This window comes from Bombus pyrosoma, linkage group LG4 (genome assembly GCF_014825855.1).
Source record: "Bombus pyrosoma isolate SC7728 linkage group LG4, ASM1482585v1, whole genome shotgun sequence".
NCBI lineage: Eukaryota > Metazoa > Arthropoda > Insecta > Hymenoptera > Apidae > Bombus > Bombus pyrosoma.
In genome coordinates, this window is record NC_057773.1 from 1,705,898 (window position 1) to 1,728,124 (window position 22,227).

A 22,227-nucleotide genomic window follows, 5' to 3' on the forward strand; every position below is an offset into this window, starting at 1 on the left:
GAAAAGGCCTCTCGTACATGTGCGCGCTGATGTCAACGCCTGGTGGGTCGCCGTGCCCGACGCTGGTTTTATTTAATCACGCTGCTCTGCCCGGCTGCCGGCAGGCCTGTTGCTAGGCACCCTTCTCCGTCCTACCTCCTACCTCCTTCCCTCGAGCGCGGGGCCCTCCGCGATGTGCCCCGCCCCTGTCTGCACCCCCCTCTACTCGCTCGTTTCCCGAACATTGCCATCTCTGTCTGTCGGTCGTTCTGTCCGTCTGTCTGTTCATACATCTGCTTCTGTGTATATTCATATACACGCTTTCTTTTTGTACTGATGTGGATACACACCGTTCCTCACTGTGTCTCTCTTCCACATTTCATATATTACTGGACACCGAGCCGTGGTCATCGGGAAATCTTCCAGTTCGTAGTGGACCTTTCTGCCTGTTCATTTACTTCTCCTTCTCTCAATCTCGTGTGTGTACGTGTGTATGACTCTTTTCTGGCCAGTGTGCTGCAGCTGCTTTCGACGTTCGCGGTGTACCGATTCGTAGTTTCGGGGAGATTGCTGATCTCAGAATTTTCCAATTGCCCTCGCACCGTACTGCCGCGAATTCTCGTTATCGAAGCAAAGTATTTAACCGGAACCGGAGCACGTTCCTCTGTGAGACTACTTACTGCTCCGTTTTATTCGAATAAAGTTGAAAGACTACGGGGAAAGTCGCGCAATTTTTGCAATAACCTTTTAACATTATCTTTCGCTCCTTTTGTGTTCTTTTTAACGGTTATACGATTTCGGTATTTAAACGATTATGCGGTCAATCCTCTTGTGTCCCCATCGCGTCAGAAGTTATTCAAATAGACGTTGCGGGAGCCAATTGAGCGACTCTACTGGTATCAAGCTCGTCCAGATGCGTAACTTTCCTAAGAATGCGAGACAACGATATACAGCACGACCAGAATAAAACGCATTTCTTTGTTCGAATTACATTCTTTCTCGTACATGCGTGTCGTGTACTTGGAATACGCTCCCCACCTACAGAGAAGCTGACCGTAACCAACGCGATCAGGATGCACGTAGATGAAACGAGTTTCCAAGGAACATCTAATTGGAATGTTATTGCGATAAGGTTACCCTAGGTTTTATAGATCGGAATAATTTGCCGATCTCATAGATCAAAGATAAAAACGGAGATAGGTTCAAAATTTCGCATGCCTTATTTTAGTACATAAAAGAATTTCGCGCTCGAAGATTAGACGAAAATCGTCGAAAACAAGATAAGCGATTCGCCGGCGTCGTCTCGAATATTTTTCTGCGGTCTCGATAGGCGCGTAGATCCCGTCTGGATGAAACGAGCGGAAATGGTATGCGAACTTGATGACGTCAACCATCGTGTTGTAAGAAAGAAAGAAGTAGAAACGGGAAGATAGATTAGTTTAGAGTAAAAGAAAGAAAGAAAGAAAGGAAAGAGGATTCCTCGATCTTCTTTTTCTCGTAGCTGGTTCGTGTAGACGTCCTTGAAATTCGTAAGATCGAAGAACAATCGGTTATGGGCGTTCATCCGTACAGGATGGTCCAGTGGCGCCGACTAGTCTCGATTGCGCCCCTCCATATCCATCTTGTGCTTCGTTAAGGACCCCACCATCCTGGGGGAGGGAGCAGGTTTAGTTTAAGGTCTTCTCTGTCGTTTGCTCTTTGCTCCTGCTGGCTATCGTTGAACCATTCCGACCGTCAAGGACAGTTCAGTTCAGTGTCGGGTAAAGAGGGTCAGGCACGTAGACGAAAACTTTCAAGGGCAGACGAGACCCCTCGCTTCTCGCTGTCGCGTAAATTCTCTGCCTATGTGTTGTATCGTTCGCTCGCGCGCGCTTGGTGTGTATATGTCTGTCCTCTCTTCGTCGTCGGTGTAAGTGTGGATTCGGAGCCATCGCGCCACAGTGGATTCTCTCTTGGGTGAATCGTCTTCTCTTCGTCTACTTCTTTATGTTGGCTGACTCATCGTCTCGAAATTAACCGATTTCGTACATTGGTTCGAATGTAATTAGAGACACGGTTCGCTTGGTGAATGCCCTGTTCGTCTCCCTACTGTGCGACAGATCGAGCTACAGTGTTCATAGTGAAAGAATCGTTCTCGTCTTTACGTGTGCACAATCGTCGACTTCGATTCTGTTCTCGATGTAAGTACGGACGCGTTTATCGTGGGATCGTTCGATCCTCGAGTTTTTGACGCGTGAACGCTGAAGCAAGAAGCACGTTTCCTCTGTTTAATGCTGCTATTGCTCTTGCCACCGTGGTTTGCTAATTTTTCATCGGGTGTAATTCTCAAAGAATGCGGCTTGACGCGCGGAGGTTCTCGTGGGACCGAAGAGGGAACAGACAAAGACAGCAGAACGATAAAACTACTCGAGACCACTCTCTCGTTAAACGTTGCTTCTCTTCATTTGACGTTTTAAAATTTAACGTCGCTACGTGGCATCCACCCTGCGCCGTCTTCATTTTACATCCGACTTATACTCCACTTTACACGCTAGCTTAAAAGAAATAATAATAATCGCCGATTCACGATGTGTCTCTGCCATATTTGAGGGGATAGCCCGTAGGCTGAAAGAAGCTCGAGTGAAGCACGGAGGACGACGTGTGCACGGAAAGAAACACCAGGAGAGAACGGCTATTTTTAACTTTCTGCCAACATTTTTTTCTCTCCTTTTCTACGTTCTGAAACATACATCTGCGTTCCTCCCATTGGAATAGCACCATTATATCACCTATAGCATTTCTCCGAATTCCCGTCTGAATTATTAAAATACGATCGTATTGGAATATGTAAGATTTTTCGATTGATTTTATCTAATGTTGCCCGACGATATTCAATGGAATTCGCTAATAAAGAGATAGTAAATTCTTTTCATCAGCCTTGTTTCGCTGTTGTTGATAAGCTCTGCTCAAATCCCGAGTGGATAATATGCAAATATCTCATCAGAATCTTGTTCTAACCTTAAATATGTTAGTTTCTTTTTTTAAGAGCAAATGGAGCCTTCTCTTTGGTACGTCAGACGTCGGTATTGATTTGGAATTAGGATTCGATGTAAAGTTCGTCCTGCTTCTCGTGCATACTTTTCATTGTAAATTCACGTTACGGTTCTATAAATTCTAGAAGGAAGAAATTCGAGCCACTAGATATGCTTGGTTTCCTGTTAACCCTTCTACCCTACGAGAACTTTGTATTCGGTTAAATTCAAAATTAAATGCGATAACTGTCTACTGCCTATACGATTTTGCACATGGCTTAGACTGTAGCATTAAACGTTTTAGCGTCATTTATCACCTCCGATGGAAACCCAAAGGAATATTATTTCATTTCTGTTAGGAATTCTTCGGCAAAAAATATTATCGAAATTCTATTACAAAGAAACTTCGAAAATGTAAACAATTGTAACGGCAAGGTTTAAAATCGATACAGTCGCTTTCTTCCTCTAAAGTGCCAACGGAAGTTGATAAAGCGCAAGGGGACTCGGATAATGGAATTTCCCACTGTTCCAGTCTCGAGTTACATCAGCAAACGTTGTCCAAAATCGATGCAGCTTATTCGAAGAGCTACGCAACGTTTTCTCTGTACACGAGCTGATTGGTAAACGTGCAACAGGCAAACGAGACACGTAAGAAAGTACGATTCGCGAAAACAGTCGGATTGCCATTAGATGAGTCACGATTCTCGGCGACCGCCTCTGTTGGGCGAGTGCATCGGCTTTCTCGGATGCGTATCATCGCGTGTGAGCTGGTCTCTTCTATGGAATCTTGACTCATCCACCGGATTTACAGCGGAAGTTTCTTAACGGTCGTTACGTGGCACGGAGACATACTATAGGGTGGAGTAGAAGAATCGTTGTTTAAATCTACGTGATTCTGTCGCTAGATTCCCGGTAAAGATCGCGTCGAACACGAATAGTTTGCTTTATCAGTCATCGGAATTGACTTTACGCGTTACGTGCGTTAAATTTCACCGGAAGCGTTCGATAGATAGAGGAAAGCCCCATAAACGTATAGGTAAACGTATAAGATTCGATATCGATATTGAATGTCGTAATGAGACTATCGTACTGGTTATCGTGGACAGGCTGCAACCGGTTCTGTATTTTGATCGACGGGAAATAATTGTGCGACACGAAATATGAATTCACTAGTCTGGAGATCCGACAACGTGTTTGGGTACTCGAGATTATCGGTGGCGTATACGTTATACGGTAACAATGTCGGAAGGAGTGGCGGCGCGGTGGCGTTGTTGGCATCGATGAAGCCGAGACACGAATCGGGGATTGCAGAAATGCCATTCAATTACCTAACAATGGATCGATGCATTCTCTATCGAATAACGAGGCATTCAAACGACAACCGGTGGTATTTTCGTGTGGTTGAAAGGGATGGATTATAGCGTGTCCGTTCGTTCCGGAGAAATTCGCTGACTTGAGAAATTCTTCAGAAAAATTTGCGTGTCCAACGCATGCAGGTGGTGCAATATACTAATTATGCGCAGAATGTTCGTGACTATATCGGTAATCAAAGGTCCGATGACTATCTTTGAAATAACCCATCGTGAGGAATAATACCGCAATTTATATCGAGTACCTCGGGAGCAGCTACGACTTTCTTGTACTACCTATACTAATCGAAAACATCACGACAACGTTATTATTTGAAGTTGTCGCTTACCTGAAGTCTGGATTAGACGAGAGTCTACCGGTGGAATGCGTGTGCGACTTCTTGTAGGAACTTTCTGGTTACATGTAATGCACAAAGCGAACACATTTACATTCTATACGATCGTGACTACGTTAAGTCGATGTTGACTATCGGCGAGAACTTCGGAAAAGCATACGTTGGCAGCACTGGAGGACAACTTGGAATTTGGCGGTTGGGGGAACGAGAGGTCAAACGGAACAAAATGTCCTGAATGTAGAAGTTGGTAATGTAGCTTATTCGTGTATACGCGATTAGGTGGATACCAACAGATTTCTTTTACCTCTGGGTCATTACAAACGTTTTTATCTTTCTCGTTAAAGCAAAGCGTTGCTATCGGTCACAAGATATTTATCATTGTCCGTATCGTATCATATATTAGTCATATGATAAATAGTGAGATAAAGGAAAGTAGTTTGAAGAGAATTTATAAAGAAAAAGAGGAACATTTGCGCGTCTTATTGTGTGTAGTGAGGCAAACGTGGTTGCCTTCTTGGTTGCCGGCGTCTGCAACCTTGCCCTCTTCCATCCCCTCCATACACTCCGCAATCCATTCGATCCTTTCCCCTTATCTCGATCCAACGCTGTCGCGGTTCTCTTCTTTCTTCCCTCCCACCCTCTGTCTGGCTCCTTCGCTTTGATTCATCGAAGTCCTCACCCCTCACTCCTTGCCTCGCGATCGTCGACGTTTCCCGGCCTATTATCGTCACTCGTCGACGAAGAACAGGAAAGAGGATCCGAGATGGAGCGAGAGGGGAGACTTTCCTTTACCTCCACCAACGAGTGTAGGAGTTTCAATGTCACGATGCGTCGGCCACTGCGAACGAACTGCTGCTCCACGAATATTACCGTTCGTCCGATTCGGAATAGCTTATCGTCTACATTTCGTGACACTTACTCGTCAAATTGACTTTCTACTTACTTCGCATTTTTCGTTCCTTTGCATTCTTTTTTTTTTTATTCGCGAAACGGACTTTTGAACGGTGAAGAGAGATTCTGCTGATCTGGTGCTTGAGCCGACAGTTTCACTTTGTGAAGATACGTTGGAACGTGTTGCGTATTACGAATTTGTTTGAAATGTGATAAAATTTGTGCAAATAATCGATTCGGGCGTCTCCGCTTTATCGGCTGCTTCGAATTTTCATGAAATTATTGATCGTTTCCGAGTATTGACTTGCAAGAGATGTTTCGCCGTGGCAGGTGATGTGGGTTCAAGCATCGAATATAGTGTTACTAGGCGGTGGCATTTACGTGACAAGGTTGAATCGCCGGTCGTCGTAGTGGAAGATCGTAGTTGAGGTATAATACATATTGGAGACGCAGAACCTAGCACGGTACGCGGATATAAAAGTGTGTAACGTTGTGCAACGGCCGCGAGAAGAGAAATCAGAGTGATCGAGCGTTAATATGTAACGAACAGCGAATAATTAAAGTTCTGTCTCGAGTATCTGGACTTTAATCGTTTCTTTATATGTATCGTTGAAATGTTTTTCTCTTTTTCGATGAGAGGCAGGGGTATTTCCAACGTTACTGTTGTTAGACGGTTTATTTATGGAACAGATTAACTGGAATAGCATATGTAATGACAAGTAACGTGAAGTAATGACGTGCCAATGCGTAACGGCCATGTCAACCGCAATAGCTCTCATTGGAAATCGAATGTCGACCGAAATCTAACCTTTATGGATATATAGATTAGCAATATATGGATAAATATACGCTAGATTCAGTTGAGAACCTGCGCGCACAACGAAAAACTTGCAAATGTAATTTCATTGATGCTGTAGAATCCGTATCTTCCTTTTAAAGGTAAATATGTATATCCAGGTAACTTGTATCGTTCTTAAACTTTTCTTAACCGCTTTCTCAGATGCATATCTTTCATCGGTCTGTTCGGACGGAATTTCAAGAATGTATTCGACGGTGCTAGCTCGGAGTGAAAACCAAGGGGATATCTCGATGCACCTTTCAGGTCACGTCACGTCACCCAGAAAAAATTTCCGAGATCTACCTACTTGTTACAATGGTGCATCTGCCCGTCGAGTTTTCTTTTCTCGACAAATCCTGAATACCAGCCTGTAAAGCTTCTCGGGATTTCGATTTGCTGTCGATCTTTTATGCTATTTTGTCGTTTTCGGTGAATGTGAATCGGTATTTGGGAAAAGAATTTATTATCGGTCTTTCGAATCAAAGGAACTTTTTACGACTACCTGCTGTTTGCGAACAAAGCGAAATACCCTCTAACGTTTATACATTACCATTTTGTTGAACGAACAATAACGAACTACCTCATAAATCATAACACCCGTATACCTTACTGCTTCTCCACTTATTTCTTTCAGACTTTCCATACCGATCGAACACTCGTTAACGTTTCTTGCATGCGCTCCAGCCTTTAGTTCAAAATGCAGGACACACCGTCACGACGTGGCGCTACGGTCGTGCAATTTATCCGACAGGATGGTTCAAAGCCAGAGGAAATGCGACTACGTGTCGCTCGCAACGCGCGTTACTCGGGTACTTCAGGCTGTGCCAATTTCGAGTCAGTCAGGTACCTGAAGTAGCGCGCGCTGCGGCGAAACCGGATCGACGCTTTTTTCGCTGCGATATTCAGGTACAGCCACGTCTGAAGAGAGAAAATGAAGAAGGCAGCAAAGAAAAAAGAAGATAAAAGAAACGAAGATAAAAGGAGAGATGGGAAGAACTGTGGAGGCTGCATGTTAATTGTACTTCATCAGGTGCTCTGGTGAACTCGATACCCGGCACCTGTTGGAGCGCAATTCATATGACTGTGCCCTGCTACCTTATTTCATCATCGCAGAAAAATCTGACACCTTAAGCATACAAAGTACAATTCACCGTTACGTTTTGCTCTTCGTATTTAGAATCGAGGAGGACAGCGATCTAATCGGACCTTCAAATTTTCGGTTAACATTAAAAATTCAATTCAATTCAATTTGAAATCGAACAATAAACATTGCCCTTATTAGTTAATGTTCATCGATCGCATTGGTTTACAAAGGTAATCGTAACGCCGTTGTAAAACACTGATTACGATGGTTACGACTCGCGCGACGATTACCAGGAACGCGATCGATTAATCGAATCGTTTTCTTTTTCCCGAGAATTGAGGCTCGTTGGAGGACGTGATCGTTATCGTCGATACGTTACAGTATCGCGTAACGTGATTAATGAACGCGATCTTCGTTCAATCGGTAAATAAAATTAACCGGCGCCTGTTATTAGGTGGACGGGCTGAAACGTTGTTATAGCGCAGAGTATCGTTTGTCTCTCGACGAGCAAAGGAGAGGAACCGTAGCCTCGTAATGTCGCGGACTAATGGGATAATGACGTTACGTGGGGTCGCGTGGCGCGTACCGAGCGAAAGAAACGAGAGACGAGATAGAACGAGAAAGAGGAACCGAAGTAACGCAATTATTCACCTCTTTGCACGGTTCCTATAGAAGCCCCAAAGCGTCGGAAAGTGGCTATTTGCGGCGGATTACATTCTTTTATTTCGGTCAGTAAACTTCCAGTCACGAAACCTGCAATGCGTGCCCGACAAAACTTACTTGGATCAATTGCGGTCTTTGCGTTTCAGTTTATCTTCGATGTAACCGTTAGCCGGTAGCCAAGCTTTTTCTATAGCTTTCTATGTTGATGGACTTTTACAAATTTTTGTAACAATACGTCGTCTACAGATTGTATAGATAATACTGGTATAACGTTTCCAGCATGACTTTGAAAAACCTGATGCAACAGAAGTTTCTACCATTTCACCTGCATGTTCGAGTAATACAAAGAACTTTATATCAAGCGTCAACGTATGGTGGCCATATTAACATTCCCTCTCCTACGCACACATTTAGTGCACATTTGCAACTTTATCTTTGTAAAGACAAACATACATATAAAAATTGTACAAGTCGATATCAAAAATATTGTTCTTAATAAGTGCTATATACCTTGAACGATATAGGAATAATGGAAAGTTCGTAAATGTGTCATAGCTAACTCCTTCCTTCCAGTGCTTCGAGTTGTTACGACCGTTAGCCCAATATATGTACATTACGTGACGAATAAGTTGCCGCATATCGCGATTCTGTATATTTTGTATGCGGAGCACGCCCAACTTTCATTTTTATCGCCGAAAAGGTTAAAACTTGGACAGAGAGATAAGGCATTGAATCAGCGCGGCGCAATACTCGGTCAGTGAATATATAACTGGTGTCCGTGAAAGACACGTCTACACGTACGAAATAAATTAAAGCGGTATTAACAGTCAATAGACCGTGCAAAACTGTATCAACGAGCTTTAAAAAGATATACCGACAAGTTATATAAAGACTCGTGTCCATAAAAGAGTTTTATACCGTATTTCCGGCTTATTAAAGGCAAGTTATGAACTGTCGCTCGTACTTAATTTTACGATCTCTTGCTTTACATTCTAATCATTTGGTACTTGAAGCTATGATACGAGTCTGACAGGATGGTCAATTTCACTTATTCAAGAACAAAATGAAACGTTGTTTCCGCGTAAATTCTTCCGAATTATTAGTACGTTGAATTTACGTAATGCATATTCGATCGATCGGATAGCCCTGGATCGATCTGCTTAAAATAGAAAGATATTCGAGGGTGGAATTCAAATTGCGTTCGAAACTTTCAAGAAAGCTAATGACGACGAGTTCTGTACGCGTCACCAGAGGACTACGTATATGTTTCCGCTTTCATCGTTCGCTAAAGGACAAAAATCTTCACACGCAGAGAACCTCCTCAAATTTTTGTTATAAGATATATGCGCATTCTTACGTAATAGTCGTGAAAAACAAATTGCACGATTAACGACGTAAATAATTTACACTGGCAACGAGGCGTGGAATCAGACGTGTGTGATTCGACGTCCTCGTCGATTCCATGAAATCACATATCGCAATTGCTTGCGAGAAATCAGCACGCCGCAGACACGGGAGTTGAGCAAAGTTCTATCGTTGTCAGAATCGCTTGTTTTTCTGTAACAACGTCATGAAAGTTTTGGATCCACTGTGTTGGTTGCATATGAGGATATATATATACATTGGAATCGTATACACACTGCATTGGTTCGCTCCATAAAAATTGTATTTTTATAAATAGTATTGTACATCTTATAACATACACGATTATGAAACACGTTTAATTTACAGAATGCTAGTAGCCGGCTCTTGGTCAACGAAGGGAGCCATCGATAATTGGAACATCGTCGTAACAAATTCTACAGTATCTGCAGAAAAAACTTATGCGTGACAGAAACGTTCTTCCGTTGTAGCGATAAGCGTGCAGTGTCTCTCAATCAGAATATTTGTATCGAATTCTTTAGAAGGAATAAAACGAATTAAAAGTACGAGCAAAGAATTCTCATTCCATTAATCGTATGTATGTATGCGCGTATGTGAGTAACATTCATCCAGTTCGATATTCAACACCTATCCTCTTACAGTATTTCCTTACATGTACATTCGCTATTGCGTGAACAGTCTGTAAATGTTCGTAGAATCAGCGATCGTCCGTAGAATCGTGGCATTCGAAAGAAAAAGAGAGGCTTTCGAACGATCGTCGTCGATCGACATATCGCGATCGTAAGAACGCATCGTTTATATCGATACTGTGCAACCTTGACTTGATAGTTTTCGGATTTATTTTCACGTAGCCTATCAGGCCCGACCGAGGACGTCGGACCTCTCGCACCACGCTCGAAACTCGTTGTTTTGCAGCTCGCCACGCACACAGTTCGCTAGCACGATCAATAACGTATCTCTCTCACCTGAACCGGCTATAAGCACGCCGCGGTGTATTTTCACCGCATTCTACCGAAAATCGTGGAAATATGCTTTACCATGTGTGACGCTTTGGTTGCACGTTGTACGAACGGTGATAATCGAACCGTGGATTATTGCTCGTGAGAAATCGACGAACGACGTTAACGATTGTATTCTCGTTGGTTCTTCATTACGAAAACTCGATTTTGTCGATGGGCGGTAATTCTACCTCTCCTGCTGTGTCGTTACCGAATAAATAATCGGAACACGATTGGCAAGTTGAACGGGTCGGGAAGCTCGATGTTCAGGTAATCGAATGTCGCCGCGAAAATACTGTTCATTCGTTGACCTCGGTGTCCCACGGAGGTGTTCGAAGGCTGCGCCCGAGAAAGAATTTCTCGAAGGATTTTCACGGGTTTTACCGTACGGTCGTGAGCATAAAATCCACGCGACGTGGCTTATGACTTGGTCGAGTCTCGCGAAAGGCAACGAGAACGGTCGAGAAAGGGAAAAAGGAGGACAGAGGTTGCCAGTGAGTAGGCAAGAGGGAAAAACGAAGGAGACGATCGAGAGAAGAAAGAGATCGACCACCGCCCTTGGTCGACACCGATGAACCAGCGTGTGAGAGAAGTGGAAAGAGACAGAGAAGGGGAAGGCCGTCGTCGGCGTCGGCGTCATTCCCGGCTCCTGTTGCAAGCCTTAGTTCGAGGCGGAGGGCGTCTTGGGAGGCTGGAAGGGGTTCCATTTCAGACACTCCGGATCGATCTCTTTGTAGACGGGTCCTCGTCTCTTCACCCTCTCCTTATAGTCGTCGATCACGTCCTGAAATTATTTCAACGGTTCTCCACCGGTTCGCCTCGCTTTTCTATTCGTTTCCTGTGATACGACGACTCGACCTCCTCTCTTGAAAATTGTTCCTTTTTAGCGGAACACCTCGACCAATCGTACGGAGAAACGGTATACACTTTTGACCCTTTGACTATCGACCGCCACTTCAATTGCGATATCGCTCTTTGACCATTGGTACTTTGATTCCGAAGTCTATTAGTATTTTACCTCGACCATGCAGGGTGAGAGAAATCGAACGCGAAGAAAAGGAAGGACCGTTGCGGAACCATGCGCAATACCGTTTCTCCGTTGCGTGGCGAGTTCTGCGAGGTTGATTCCCCCCGCGGAAACTGTTTAACGTAATTTACGAGCGTATAAGTTTGGAACAACGAAGCCACGTTAGCCGATGATCTCGTAACGAATATTTGCTTCAAGAGCTGGCCTCTACGAATCATGAGATTCGATGACGCTCTGGAGCAGATTCGGGGGAAATGGGGAGACGTAAGACAAACTATCCTTGCACGGGGGAATCCTCTCTCGGTTAGGAGCCTTGGGGCAAATTAGAATAATAATGAACGGCTTACCTGTTTCTTCAGAATGATATGCTTTCCCTTCCAGTATTTCATCATACCGAGAGCCTGCAGGGTACTGACGATGTCGTACGAGTCAATGGCCATCTCTTTGCTGATATCTGAAAAACAATATGCAAAACGATAGCGTCGAGAGATTCGAATGTCTCGGACAACGCACGATCACCTTCTCTGTATCGGCGCTCTTAAAACAACGCGTCTTGTAAAATCAGTGAAAAGCGTGCAAGGCGTGTGCTCCGCGGCCGGTATTGTGTTACCTTTAACAGAGAGTTCCTTGCCCCCGAAATTGCAGAGGTACTGCAGCAAAACGTCTTTCCAGTAGCTACGATACGAGATCAAGCCCAGATCCGACAGGGGTTTTTCGGGCGAGCCAATCTTTTTCTCCACCCTGGTCAATAAGTAACCTGCGCAAAACATGGACATAACGTTTCGTTTTTGTTCGGTTTGTTTGGCAGGAATTTGTTCGCGCGTGATCGATGAGATATCGCGGGGGGGGGGGGGGGGGGGGGGGAAGAGGTCAATAAACGGCTAGTGAAACGCGGTGATCGATCTCGAATGTTTTAACAAAAACGACCCATGTCAAATTTTTTGACTTCTTAAAGAGCTACGTATATTTCAGGGTCTATGTGTAACGGATATTATACAGAACTATCCATGTTCTGACTTATTGCGGAATAAAAATTTACATAGTCCTCCTTAAAAGTATCTCTTTTCTCATTTGGAAAAGGATAAAAATCGACTAGAAAGTGTTTTCCTCTTCTATTACGAACCCTCCGATTCGATCGTCAATCGATATTCTGCGAAGTTTATCGTAGAATTTTCCCGAATTTGTACGAAGAATGAAGTAACAACTTCTAGAAACTTGTTATCATTTCCTCCGTAATATCCTCTCGTTACTTGGGCACTACATTTCGCCCTTGTGCACGGACCACTAGACAGACTATGAAATTCCAATTGCACGAGATACCGGTGGCCGTCGAAGCCGCATAGGTACAGAGACCATGCGCGCGTTCACGTGCACACACATAATATACGTCTCCATCCTGAATCGACGCCACCACTATAAGCCATTTCTGGTGTCAGTGACCGACGAAGGATGAAATGCCGCGGCGCCAGGGCCGTATCGAAAATCATTTCAATCATTTCATTGGTCTAGGATGTGCTATTTCCATCGAGGCTAATTCATAGTAAATGTCACGAATCTATTTATAAAACTAGTTTGTAAGGACGAGAGAAAAAAAAAACGATTGGCGCGATAATAAGTGCGGCGATTTAAATTCCTAGCGTATCTAAATGGAGAAGACTCTGGGAACTTGTCGAAGTATACGGCACTGGCGATGTCCGGCTGCTTCAGGAGTCTGGTTGAATGTTCGTCACGCCTCGTTTGTGTCCGATGTATCCTACGACGCTGTAGGTACCTATCCGCGAAAAATCGTCAGAAAGAACAGTGGGAAGAGAGGATTCTCGAATCGATTTCGAATGTTCGTGAAATCTCGCGCTGCTCTTCCTTCTCTTAGCTATTGCAATTAGACCATGTCTGTCGATGGTACTTTCGGCGCACGAGAAAGACAAGACGGCTGAACGAATCGCGACACGAGCCGACGTTTAAGGTTTCTCATTCCTCACGCGTGAACTAATTAACTAATTAAATAAATCGAATCGGCGGTGCGGGACTAAAGAGATTTCTTCGTTTATGGGTCATCCGTTATATTTCGTAAGAAGCAGACACGCGCGGCCTGTATTGATTTCGCATCGGTATGCCGTTATTCCTAAAAAGACACGCGAAACCATTGATCCGAGAATATTCAAACGGCTATTTCAATGCAGTCTAGCAGAGAGAACTCGTGTAACGAACGTGCATGTGCACGCGAAAACGCGTTTCGAAAGGGGCTATGTCCTCGAATCGTTCGCGGCACAACGTACGTTAAATGCCAGGAAATATAGGTACGGCACAGATTTCTGGAACTTTTGTTGGTATTTTTCCAAAAATAAAAGACGATCGGAGTACGAGCACGACGTCGAACGAGAAAGTTTCGATGCTTTTATGCGCGGAATGGGCAAACTCCGATCGACTATAGTTCTCTTTTACGTTCGAGATAACGACGGCTCTTCCGCTTCTCAGACACGTCGATGTCGGTTTCCAGAACATGCGGAAACCGTAAAGTTCAATGACCAGCGGTGGTCAGGCGAAATCCTCGCGGAAACATCTCCAACGAGCTCAGCAACGTTCCCAAAATAACCGCGGAATTCTCATTATCCGAATAATCGAGGTCAACGCGATAACACTGTCTCGCGATTAAAGGCGAAAGAAAAAGAAGGAGAAAAAGCGGCGTAGCAAAGGTACGGAAGAGTAAGGAAGGGTTGGAGAAAGAGAGAACATACTGCCAGGTGTCGGGAGAGCAGTACGGCAAAAGGGAGGCGATTTTTACCTCGGATACTCTTATCCGAGCAGCTCACGAGGACCGGTCCTGTGCCGGGATTATTCCAGGATGTCCTGGAGGCTGAGGGGTTCAACGACCATTCTTCTCCTCCTCCTCCAGGCTGCTGGACCCCGCGCGCTACCTTCCATGGACAAAGATAGGACGGACGGTCTACCCTCTATCTCCGCAGTCACCGCCACCCTCTCCCAATTCTTTTCCACCTCCTCTTCGATTCTCTGGAATCGCGCGCTTCTGTCTCTCTCTTCCTCGTTTTTCGCGTCCCGATTCTACTACTACGGTGCGTTCTCTGTTTCTCGGTGGCACAGGGATAGCTCCAGGAAGGTAGCGGCGCATTCATTACGCGTTCGTTCAGTTTGCAGAGTTTCGGGATCGGCGCGGAACGCTGGATGCTGGCGGTGGTATAGGTGGTGGTAGAAAATCGAGCAAGAAGAAAGGCAACGCTGACTGGAAGGACGAGAGAATAACGAGGAGGCGAGGGTCGAAGAGGAAGCGGCACTAGCAGTGGTAGCAGCAGCAGGGGAGGGTGGATGGATCGGCGTGACAGCAGCTCGGTAGGGGAAAGCTTCGTGGACTCTCATACCTCTCCACTGCGTGTTGGCTGCCCTACGAGGAGGAAAAGGGCGTCGGTAGCCCTGCCAATCCTCCGCCCTACGAGGCTTCCGTGGGGCGAGGTCACCGGAGGTCATACGATCGCGAGCCCTATGCCGTTTCCAATCGAACCAGGTGGAAATCATTGTAGGGCCGGCCCGTGCTATCTCGCTGCTTGCCTCCTTTTCTCTTTCTCCTCTTTTCTCAAGTCCGAGAAGGATGCCGAGGGTGTGTCTGACCGGACAATTCGTTAGCACTTGTTAAAGTGTCAGTTATCGGTATTGTTTGATCGAACCTGGATGCCGCGTTGTATCGACGAACGGGTATCGCGATTCATGCGTAACATACGTTTCCCTCGATGCGGAAGTAGCAGCCACCAGTTATGCGAGCACGTGGTCCGCCTGTAACTCCAATCCAATGCGTAATACGAGAGAACAAGAGGTAGCTAGAAAACAAGAACACAGCGCGTTTCAGCAGGTAGCTAGCGAATTTCCTGGGAAACCGTCTCTATCGAATTTTTGCTAGAAATTTCTCCATGGAACAAGATGCATCAGACACACCCCGCGCGCGCCAGACGAATCCCGTTCGCGACTGTGTGCGTGTACGCGCGCCGGTACGGCGGTGCTCGTGTGTATAAGCCAACAGCAGGTAGAGCGCGGCAGCGGCCAACTGTACAGGGTTTGTGGGGGTCGATCGATGCGGCGAGACGCCGGGCGTCGCACTTTCCGCTAACCATTCCACTCCAACCTACGCTCTCCATTATCCGTCACCACTACCACCGCGAGATCCTTCCCACCACCGTGCTACCATTTTACCACCACTACCATCGCGCCGCCACTTCTAGCACCGGCAGCATCGACACACCACCACCACCACTGCCACCACCAGAGAGAGAGAGAGAGAGTCCAAGTAACGTCTCTCGCGCCGCGACGCGCGGCATCCCCTGTGGAAAAGCTGCCAGGGCTAAAACCCCCAACTACGATTCCAACGACTCTCGTCCGACGCATAGTACGTCGACCCACAAGCCCAGCCACCTCTTTCTCTTTCTCTCCTTCTCTCGCCCTCTAGCCCCGTCCTCCCTTCGCCCAGAGTCTGACGTGCTACCCCTACGAGCGCGACCCATACTCCTGCCCCGACTCGTCGGCATCAATGAAAATGACGTCACGGCAAAAAGCCCACGTTTAATTATCAACGCTACGCTTCGCGGTGTACACGCGGGCCCGCCGCGGACGCCGGAAGAGGGTTTTCGAGTCGAGCGACTTTACGCCAACGGAGATGCTCGTAACTCACCGCCGTTGTACTTTCCCCCCCTCCTTTCTTTCTTTCTTGTTCTCTTTTCTTTTCTTTCCTTTTCCCTCCTTTTCGCGTCAGCCTCTCTTTCTCTCTTGAGAGCTTCCCAGATGCGTAAATAGGGGACAATACGGACAAACGGACCTTTCCGTTCTTTATATCCGGATCGCTAAATTGAAACGCGACGAACAACCGAGACACGCGAATCGATCGCGTTCGCGCGTCTTAGTTTCTTTTCTCTTTCTTGCGTCTTTGAGGAACCTTCGTGTCGCATGTATCGGTACCGTCGCCTTTGGTCGTACAATCGTTACGTGCAGATTAAACGAAACAGGATGGTCATACGCGTTATCTATCCATTTACGATAACTGAACGACGAACGACACATTTCATAAGAAGGAGTCGCTCTTTAAAGCTTTTAGTGATTTGGATCTAGGCGCCACCTTTGGATGACTGCGGTTCTTTAATGACAGGAAACCATGGAGACCGTCGTTCGTGGAGCATCGAGGTATTTCGGTAGCGCGTGCCGGACGAGGCCTTTCAATCGCATAGACCGCAAGAATCGAAGAGAAATCATGCCACGGAAACCGCGGAGGCGTTCCTATAAACTCCGGTTCCTAATTCGGCTATCCTTTCGATTTCATTCGGAAGGATGTCGTCATACTCTGTCTCCTTGGACTCGCCAAGGTTGAGCGGTCTGAACGCTGTAAAAACTCGTACGAGTATACTCACTGAAGTCGATCAGCAGTCGACCGTATCCCTGGCGTTGATAAGGCGGCAGCGTCAGAATGCAGGACACGTTGTAGTTGAGAAAAGAATTCTTTTCCTAGAACATAACGAGTGAAAACCTTATGTATCCGTTCTTGCTGGCAATCTCTTTGGTATACATATGTACGTGTCCGAAATTACTGATAAATTCTTTGTTATTTCGACATTCGTTATACGTATTACTCTGTTTGGAAATTGGATTCAATTATTTTATCGTTAGTCATACATCGTACTTGGACCACTCCCAAATCATTTATTTGACAACGCGAGGAGAATGAAAAACGAGGCGGCATCGCGGAGAGACGTCAAAGACCGAAAGAAACGATTTTTTTCTTCATTATCCCGATGACGTACGGAATGAAACCACTCTGACTACCGGGGCTGTATTTCAAAGGTCGAAAGACAGGCGTGTTTACGTGGAAAAGCGAAATAATATTTTCTCTAGTAGCATGGTCGTTAGCACGCACGACACGCTCCGCCCAGGCGACTGCGTGTGCAGTAGACACAATCGGCGGCTATTATGACGTTAATGCGACGAAAATGCGTCGCGTCGCGACCTTCGTCACGCGAAAAACACAATGGGTTAACGATATTTTGGACGACGCGACGCCTCGTTCGAGGAAATCGTAATGTGTTTTATTAAACGGTCCTTCTCCGTCTCCGTCCGGTCGAATTTGGCTTTTCGCAAGGAATGGTCGATCGGAGAAACGGGTGAAAACGGGATGATGGAAATATCTCGTTTTAAATATAGACCTCGGTTGCCTTGCGAATGAGCACGTCCATTTTTCGAGAACGTATTTTTACCGTGACACCAGAGTGGGCGTACACCTACGGATAGTATGCATTCTACGTGTATCGCTGCCAACGGCAGATTAGATAAATTTCGCGTGAAATTACATCTATACCAAATTCATGGGAGTGTCCACGATGAACTCGGAGTAAGGAAAACGTGGTCTGGTGACACGTGACCAAGGTTCTATGCACGAATTTCGATTGTTTCGATTTCCATCGATCTTTTAGCTCTCGCAACGTTTCCCCACTGAGCAAATCGGTTTGGTATATACCGAGGTGCATGCGAAGAGGTGGCGTGCGCTCGACGGAAAGTAAAGAAGGAATATAGGAAAAGAAAGCTCGGCACATACGTGTATCAAAAAGATAACCAATAGAGGCGACAATCGTATCGTGGGATACCAGTTCGGCTAGGTAACGACTGTTCATCGCAATACAGAAGAAAGGAAGATCTCCTTTGATTCGTCGCGTCAAAAAACAGGCGGTTTCGCTTAATCTCGGAAGCTGGATTATCGGCCGCGTTTTTACAATAAGCTTCGTTTATCATCAACTACGGACAAAGATTTCGAATGGAAATTGGGCTACCTTCGAAGATCGCGTAGTTGGCTCGAAGGAAATTTCGCCGCGTTTCGCGGTTGATACTTTTGGGAGCATAGCGCATAGAGTCCGCCGTCGTTAATACTTGCACGCCCCTTGGTCCCATTTCGTCGGGCAGCAGTGGGCCCAGTACGACTTGAACACCCGGTATTTCCGGCTGTGGCAGCCGTGCTGTTGCTAACTGCCGAGTGGGGCAGCAACGGTTCGAAGGACACAACTCGAGAAGACTCGCCCATGCTTGTACGGACACGTCTATGTACAGTACCTGGTTGTGTGTCTGTGTTGGTCGTAGGATGAGAAAGGAGAGCCATATATATACAGGGTAGAAAGAGATTCTGGTAGAGGGAGGGGTGAAAACGCAGAAAAGAGAAGAAAGGTGTGGGCCCTATGTACGAGTGTGTCGTAGACAGCCATCTCGATAGACCAGTCAGTCGATCCGGCGGACCAATTGCTAAAAGCCAAAGACGAAATACGCCAGAGCCGCGATACGCGACTCGGATGAATTTTTAGAAAGACGAAGAGATCCGGAGAAACGTGTTCGTGGCATCTGGGAACATTGGAGAGGGACACAGAGAAAAAGGAGAGACGAACGCGAGCTGGTGAGAAGGAGAGGAGAAGGGTAGAATCTGGGCCCCGCGACGTCCTTGGGCCAGTAGTCTCTGCTCCACTCAGGGACGTCTCCGAGTCCCCACTGTACGAGTTCCACGCAAGAAAGCCCCTTACACATCGCTTTTCCTCCTTTTTTCCTCTTTTTTCGTTTCTGTCTGCTCGTCCCCCGGAGAGAAGGCTACTGCCGACGACGAAACGATTCGACGAAATCGATCGGCCACGCCGGCTCGAGTCACGTCGTCGCGAAACGAGCCGTGTCTCTTCGAGTCTTTCTGCTTAAGGAGAGGAAAATCGCGGTCGATCGATTAACGTTCGACTCCATGAGTCAGACGCTTGGATCGCGAGCCTCTTTTCGAGCCTGACATTCCAAAAGCACGACGCTCGATTCGAGTCTACGCCAAGATGAATTCGGTACAGCTTCTTTTATAGATATAGCGGACCGGAGAATCGATACTCGGTCTCCTCCCGTCTCTTTTCATCCACGAAACGCGGCAAGGTGGCGCGTATTAATCGCCACCGGTGACTCTGACCATCCGGACAACCAATCGTCCTTCCATTCTTCGATACGAATGCCTCTAGGTCGAGATAGCCAACAAAAAGCTACTTTCGTATTGGAAATATCCGATGCCCTACAGACGAACGCGCTCGTCGGTGCATAATCGTGGTAGCCAAAAGCGTGCGATTACTTCCATAAATTACAGACGTCGAACGAGAGGACGGGTTGAACGCTATAAATTTTTCCGTATCGTGTTGCGATTACGCCTCGCAGCGACGATTCTCGATCGAATCTTCGCGCTATTTCTTCCGCTTCTTTTCCTCCTGGAATTCTCCTTTGGTTGTTCACCGGACCATCGCGAGTCTCACGAACAAAGCGACGCGACTCGACTCGCGGCCGATGATAAGGAACGCGTCGTGTCGTAGGTTCCTATCCAACGATCTCTACAGCGGTCGTTATCGATCGCGACCGCGATCGTAGAAAGCAGTTGTCTAACGTCGATCGTAAAAGGCTTTCGACCGGTCAGTACTCTTTTCTGCGTATAGTCGCGTCATGAAGTAAGAACGCGCAACGACAGAGGCATCGGAACGCGACCGATCGACCGGCCGTTCGTTCTGTCTCACCTCGATCCCCGACCGCTTATAAACACGTCGCGTAGGCAGGACGTTGCTGCGCAAGTGATATATACGCGTAGGTGAACGAACGTCTACGTGGCGGGGTAACGAGATCTAGCTAATAATCCTCTCTTTTCCTTTCTCCCGGCGGACTTGTCGCGACAGAGCTGTTCGCACTTGCGGCGATTTCGTATCAGGACATGGAATTCAAAGAGAGTTTATCGATTCGATACGATAATGAGGTTACTAGAGGTTAGCGTAACAGGGACAGAAGCAAGGTTAATTTTCTTATTGATTGTTTAGCAGCCAAGTTACTCTGTTTTCCATTGCTTGATAAATTTCTCGATGGTACATGGTCGGCATATGGTGTGAACGTTGCTTAAAGGTTATACAGTTCTTCGCGACGGTCACTTCTATATTTAGATGCACCGAGTTTCCTCCTCCACTTTCTTTATACCGAACAAAGCGTTCCTCTCGACATACGGGGTGTACGCGAAGTTCCGCGTACTCGGCGAGATCGGAACGCGAGAAATTGACCGCTTTCACGTACGAGTTTGCCTCTAATGGGGCAGAAAATATTCGCTACAAGGCAATCTACGAAAATGTTCACGAACTGTTGCTAGGAGAAATTTCGTTAACGTCCAAACGCATCTTTGCTCGTTCGCGATTGTACCGATGACAACTGGGATTTATGGCCATTTATGGACAAAAATAAAGTAAAAAAAGGAACAAAAAGATGGACCACCGATCCAGAAGCTAGAGAGTTCTCGGTCGAACGTATCTGATGAGGGCTGTCCCTTGGGACATTGTAAATTCAATATCAATGGCAGGTACCTATTCGAAAGAGCAGAGGGTTTAACGGCTCTACGGTTTAACCCAGGCACACCATCGTTCCTCTAAATCCAAAGAGAAATTGTCAGGACTCCCCGATAGGTTTCCGCTTGTCCATCGTCCCCTGTGCGAAAAAATTTTCGGGCTTATTAATTATCTCCGTCCCTTCGCTCCCCTCGCTCCTTTCGAGCGAACACCGCTTTCCTTTTGGCCCGAACCCAAAGCGCGTTCGTCCGTTCGCTTGTTCGCTCGGGACCCCTTGTACATTTCCTGCGTATACATATATCGTTCAACGGTAAATTAATCCAACGGACCTTCGTTCGGCCAACGAACAGCCGAAAGTCCTTTGTACATCCGAGGAAAAGTCGAAACTTTCCTCGGACTCTAGTAACTAGAGTGGAGTTTGTTGACACGGTCAAGAGTATCGAAACATTTCTTGTTTTCCGTGTTCATACGACCACTCTTTGGTACAATGTCAATGCGAACATAACTGTATCGAAGACTATAGATTGGAAGTTTCTTCGACGTAGCTGTTCGTGATGGCTCGTTGATCGTAAAACGAAGACGCAGCGTTGCGCTGTCTGGGATGGTAAAGAATTTCGAAGTGGCCATTTCTGCGGCTGGAACAATGAGCTTTTATACGATCCTACGGTATTGAGAAAAGGAAAGCTCTTGTGTTGATATCTGATCAATGCCGCGACGATGTCTATTAATTCCCTAGACGAGTGGAACGCTGTCGACGTATACGTTGTTTAATTCCACCCATGCGCAAACGGATGCTACAGGGACGATGTGGACGTCAGAGACGTAGTTAGACACGACCGGAATATGGGCTTCCTCCTCGAGAAATGTATTTTTGTCATTAGATTAGTGCCCGCTAATCTCGGACGCCGTTGAAAAACGCGAGATCGAGTAGAGTGTGTATAACTCGATTCTCTGTTCGTTCGCCCGCGAGTATTTTTGCAGCGATGTAAAACGAAACTGCGTAGAGATGCGATCGTCGAGGACGGTTGACCGAGAACAAAGGTCAAGGTCTAAAGGAAAACGAGCAGTAACATCCGAAGAACATGTCGGGCCTGGTGGAATCAGCATAGTGCGACGCCGATGTCGCGTTTGATGTCGCGACACGCGTACCGACCGTGCGCTCGGACGTATTCGGCTCGGGAAACATCAGTAGGAAGCCTAGCCACGTGGATTTTTTTTAATGCGTTCGTAACCAAATGATAGAAAGAAACAGAAAAAGTGACGTGCAAAAAATGGTACAGGAAACTGGA

At 46.3% G+C, this 22,227-nt stretch overlaps 1 protein-coding gene and 1 long non-coding RNA gene across 6 annotated transcripts in view; one reads left to right on the plus strand and one right to left on the minus strand.

Annotated features, from left to right (window-relative positions):
• Positions 1–10,178, plus strand: part of LOC122567045 — a 22,236-nt gene extending 12,058 nt beyond the window's left edge. The window contains exon 2 of the long non-coding RNA XR_006316680.1: positions 9,903–10,178. This is a non-coding gene — a long non-coding RNA (uncharacterized LOC122567045). The remainder of the gene's footprint in view (positions 1–9,902) is intronic.
• Positions 9,820–22,227, minus strand: part of LOC122567016 (histone acetyltransferase KAT7) — a 22,732-nt gene continuing 10,324 nt past the window's right edge. For 3 of the 5 annotated variants that reach the window (XM_043725069.1, XM_043725070.1, XM_043725072.1), the window contains exons 10-13: positions 16,982–17,075; positions 12,190–12,336; positions 11,927–12,033; positions 9,820–11,336 (exon numbers count right to left, since the gene is read on the minus strand). In XM_043725069.1, coding sequence (XP_043581004.1) covers positions 11,214–11,336; positions 11,927–12,033; positions 12,190–12,336; positions 16,982–17,075 — 471 coding nt within the window. In that variant the 3' untranslated portion in view covers positions 9,820–11,213. Of the gene's footprint in view, positions 11,337–11,926; positions 12,034–12,189; positions 12,337–15,120; positions 15,407–16,981; positions 17,076–22,227 lie in introns of those variants that run through there. The other 2 variants (XM_043725073.1, XM_043725074.1) reach the window with 2 other exon arrangements.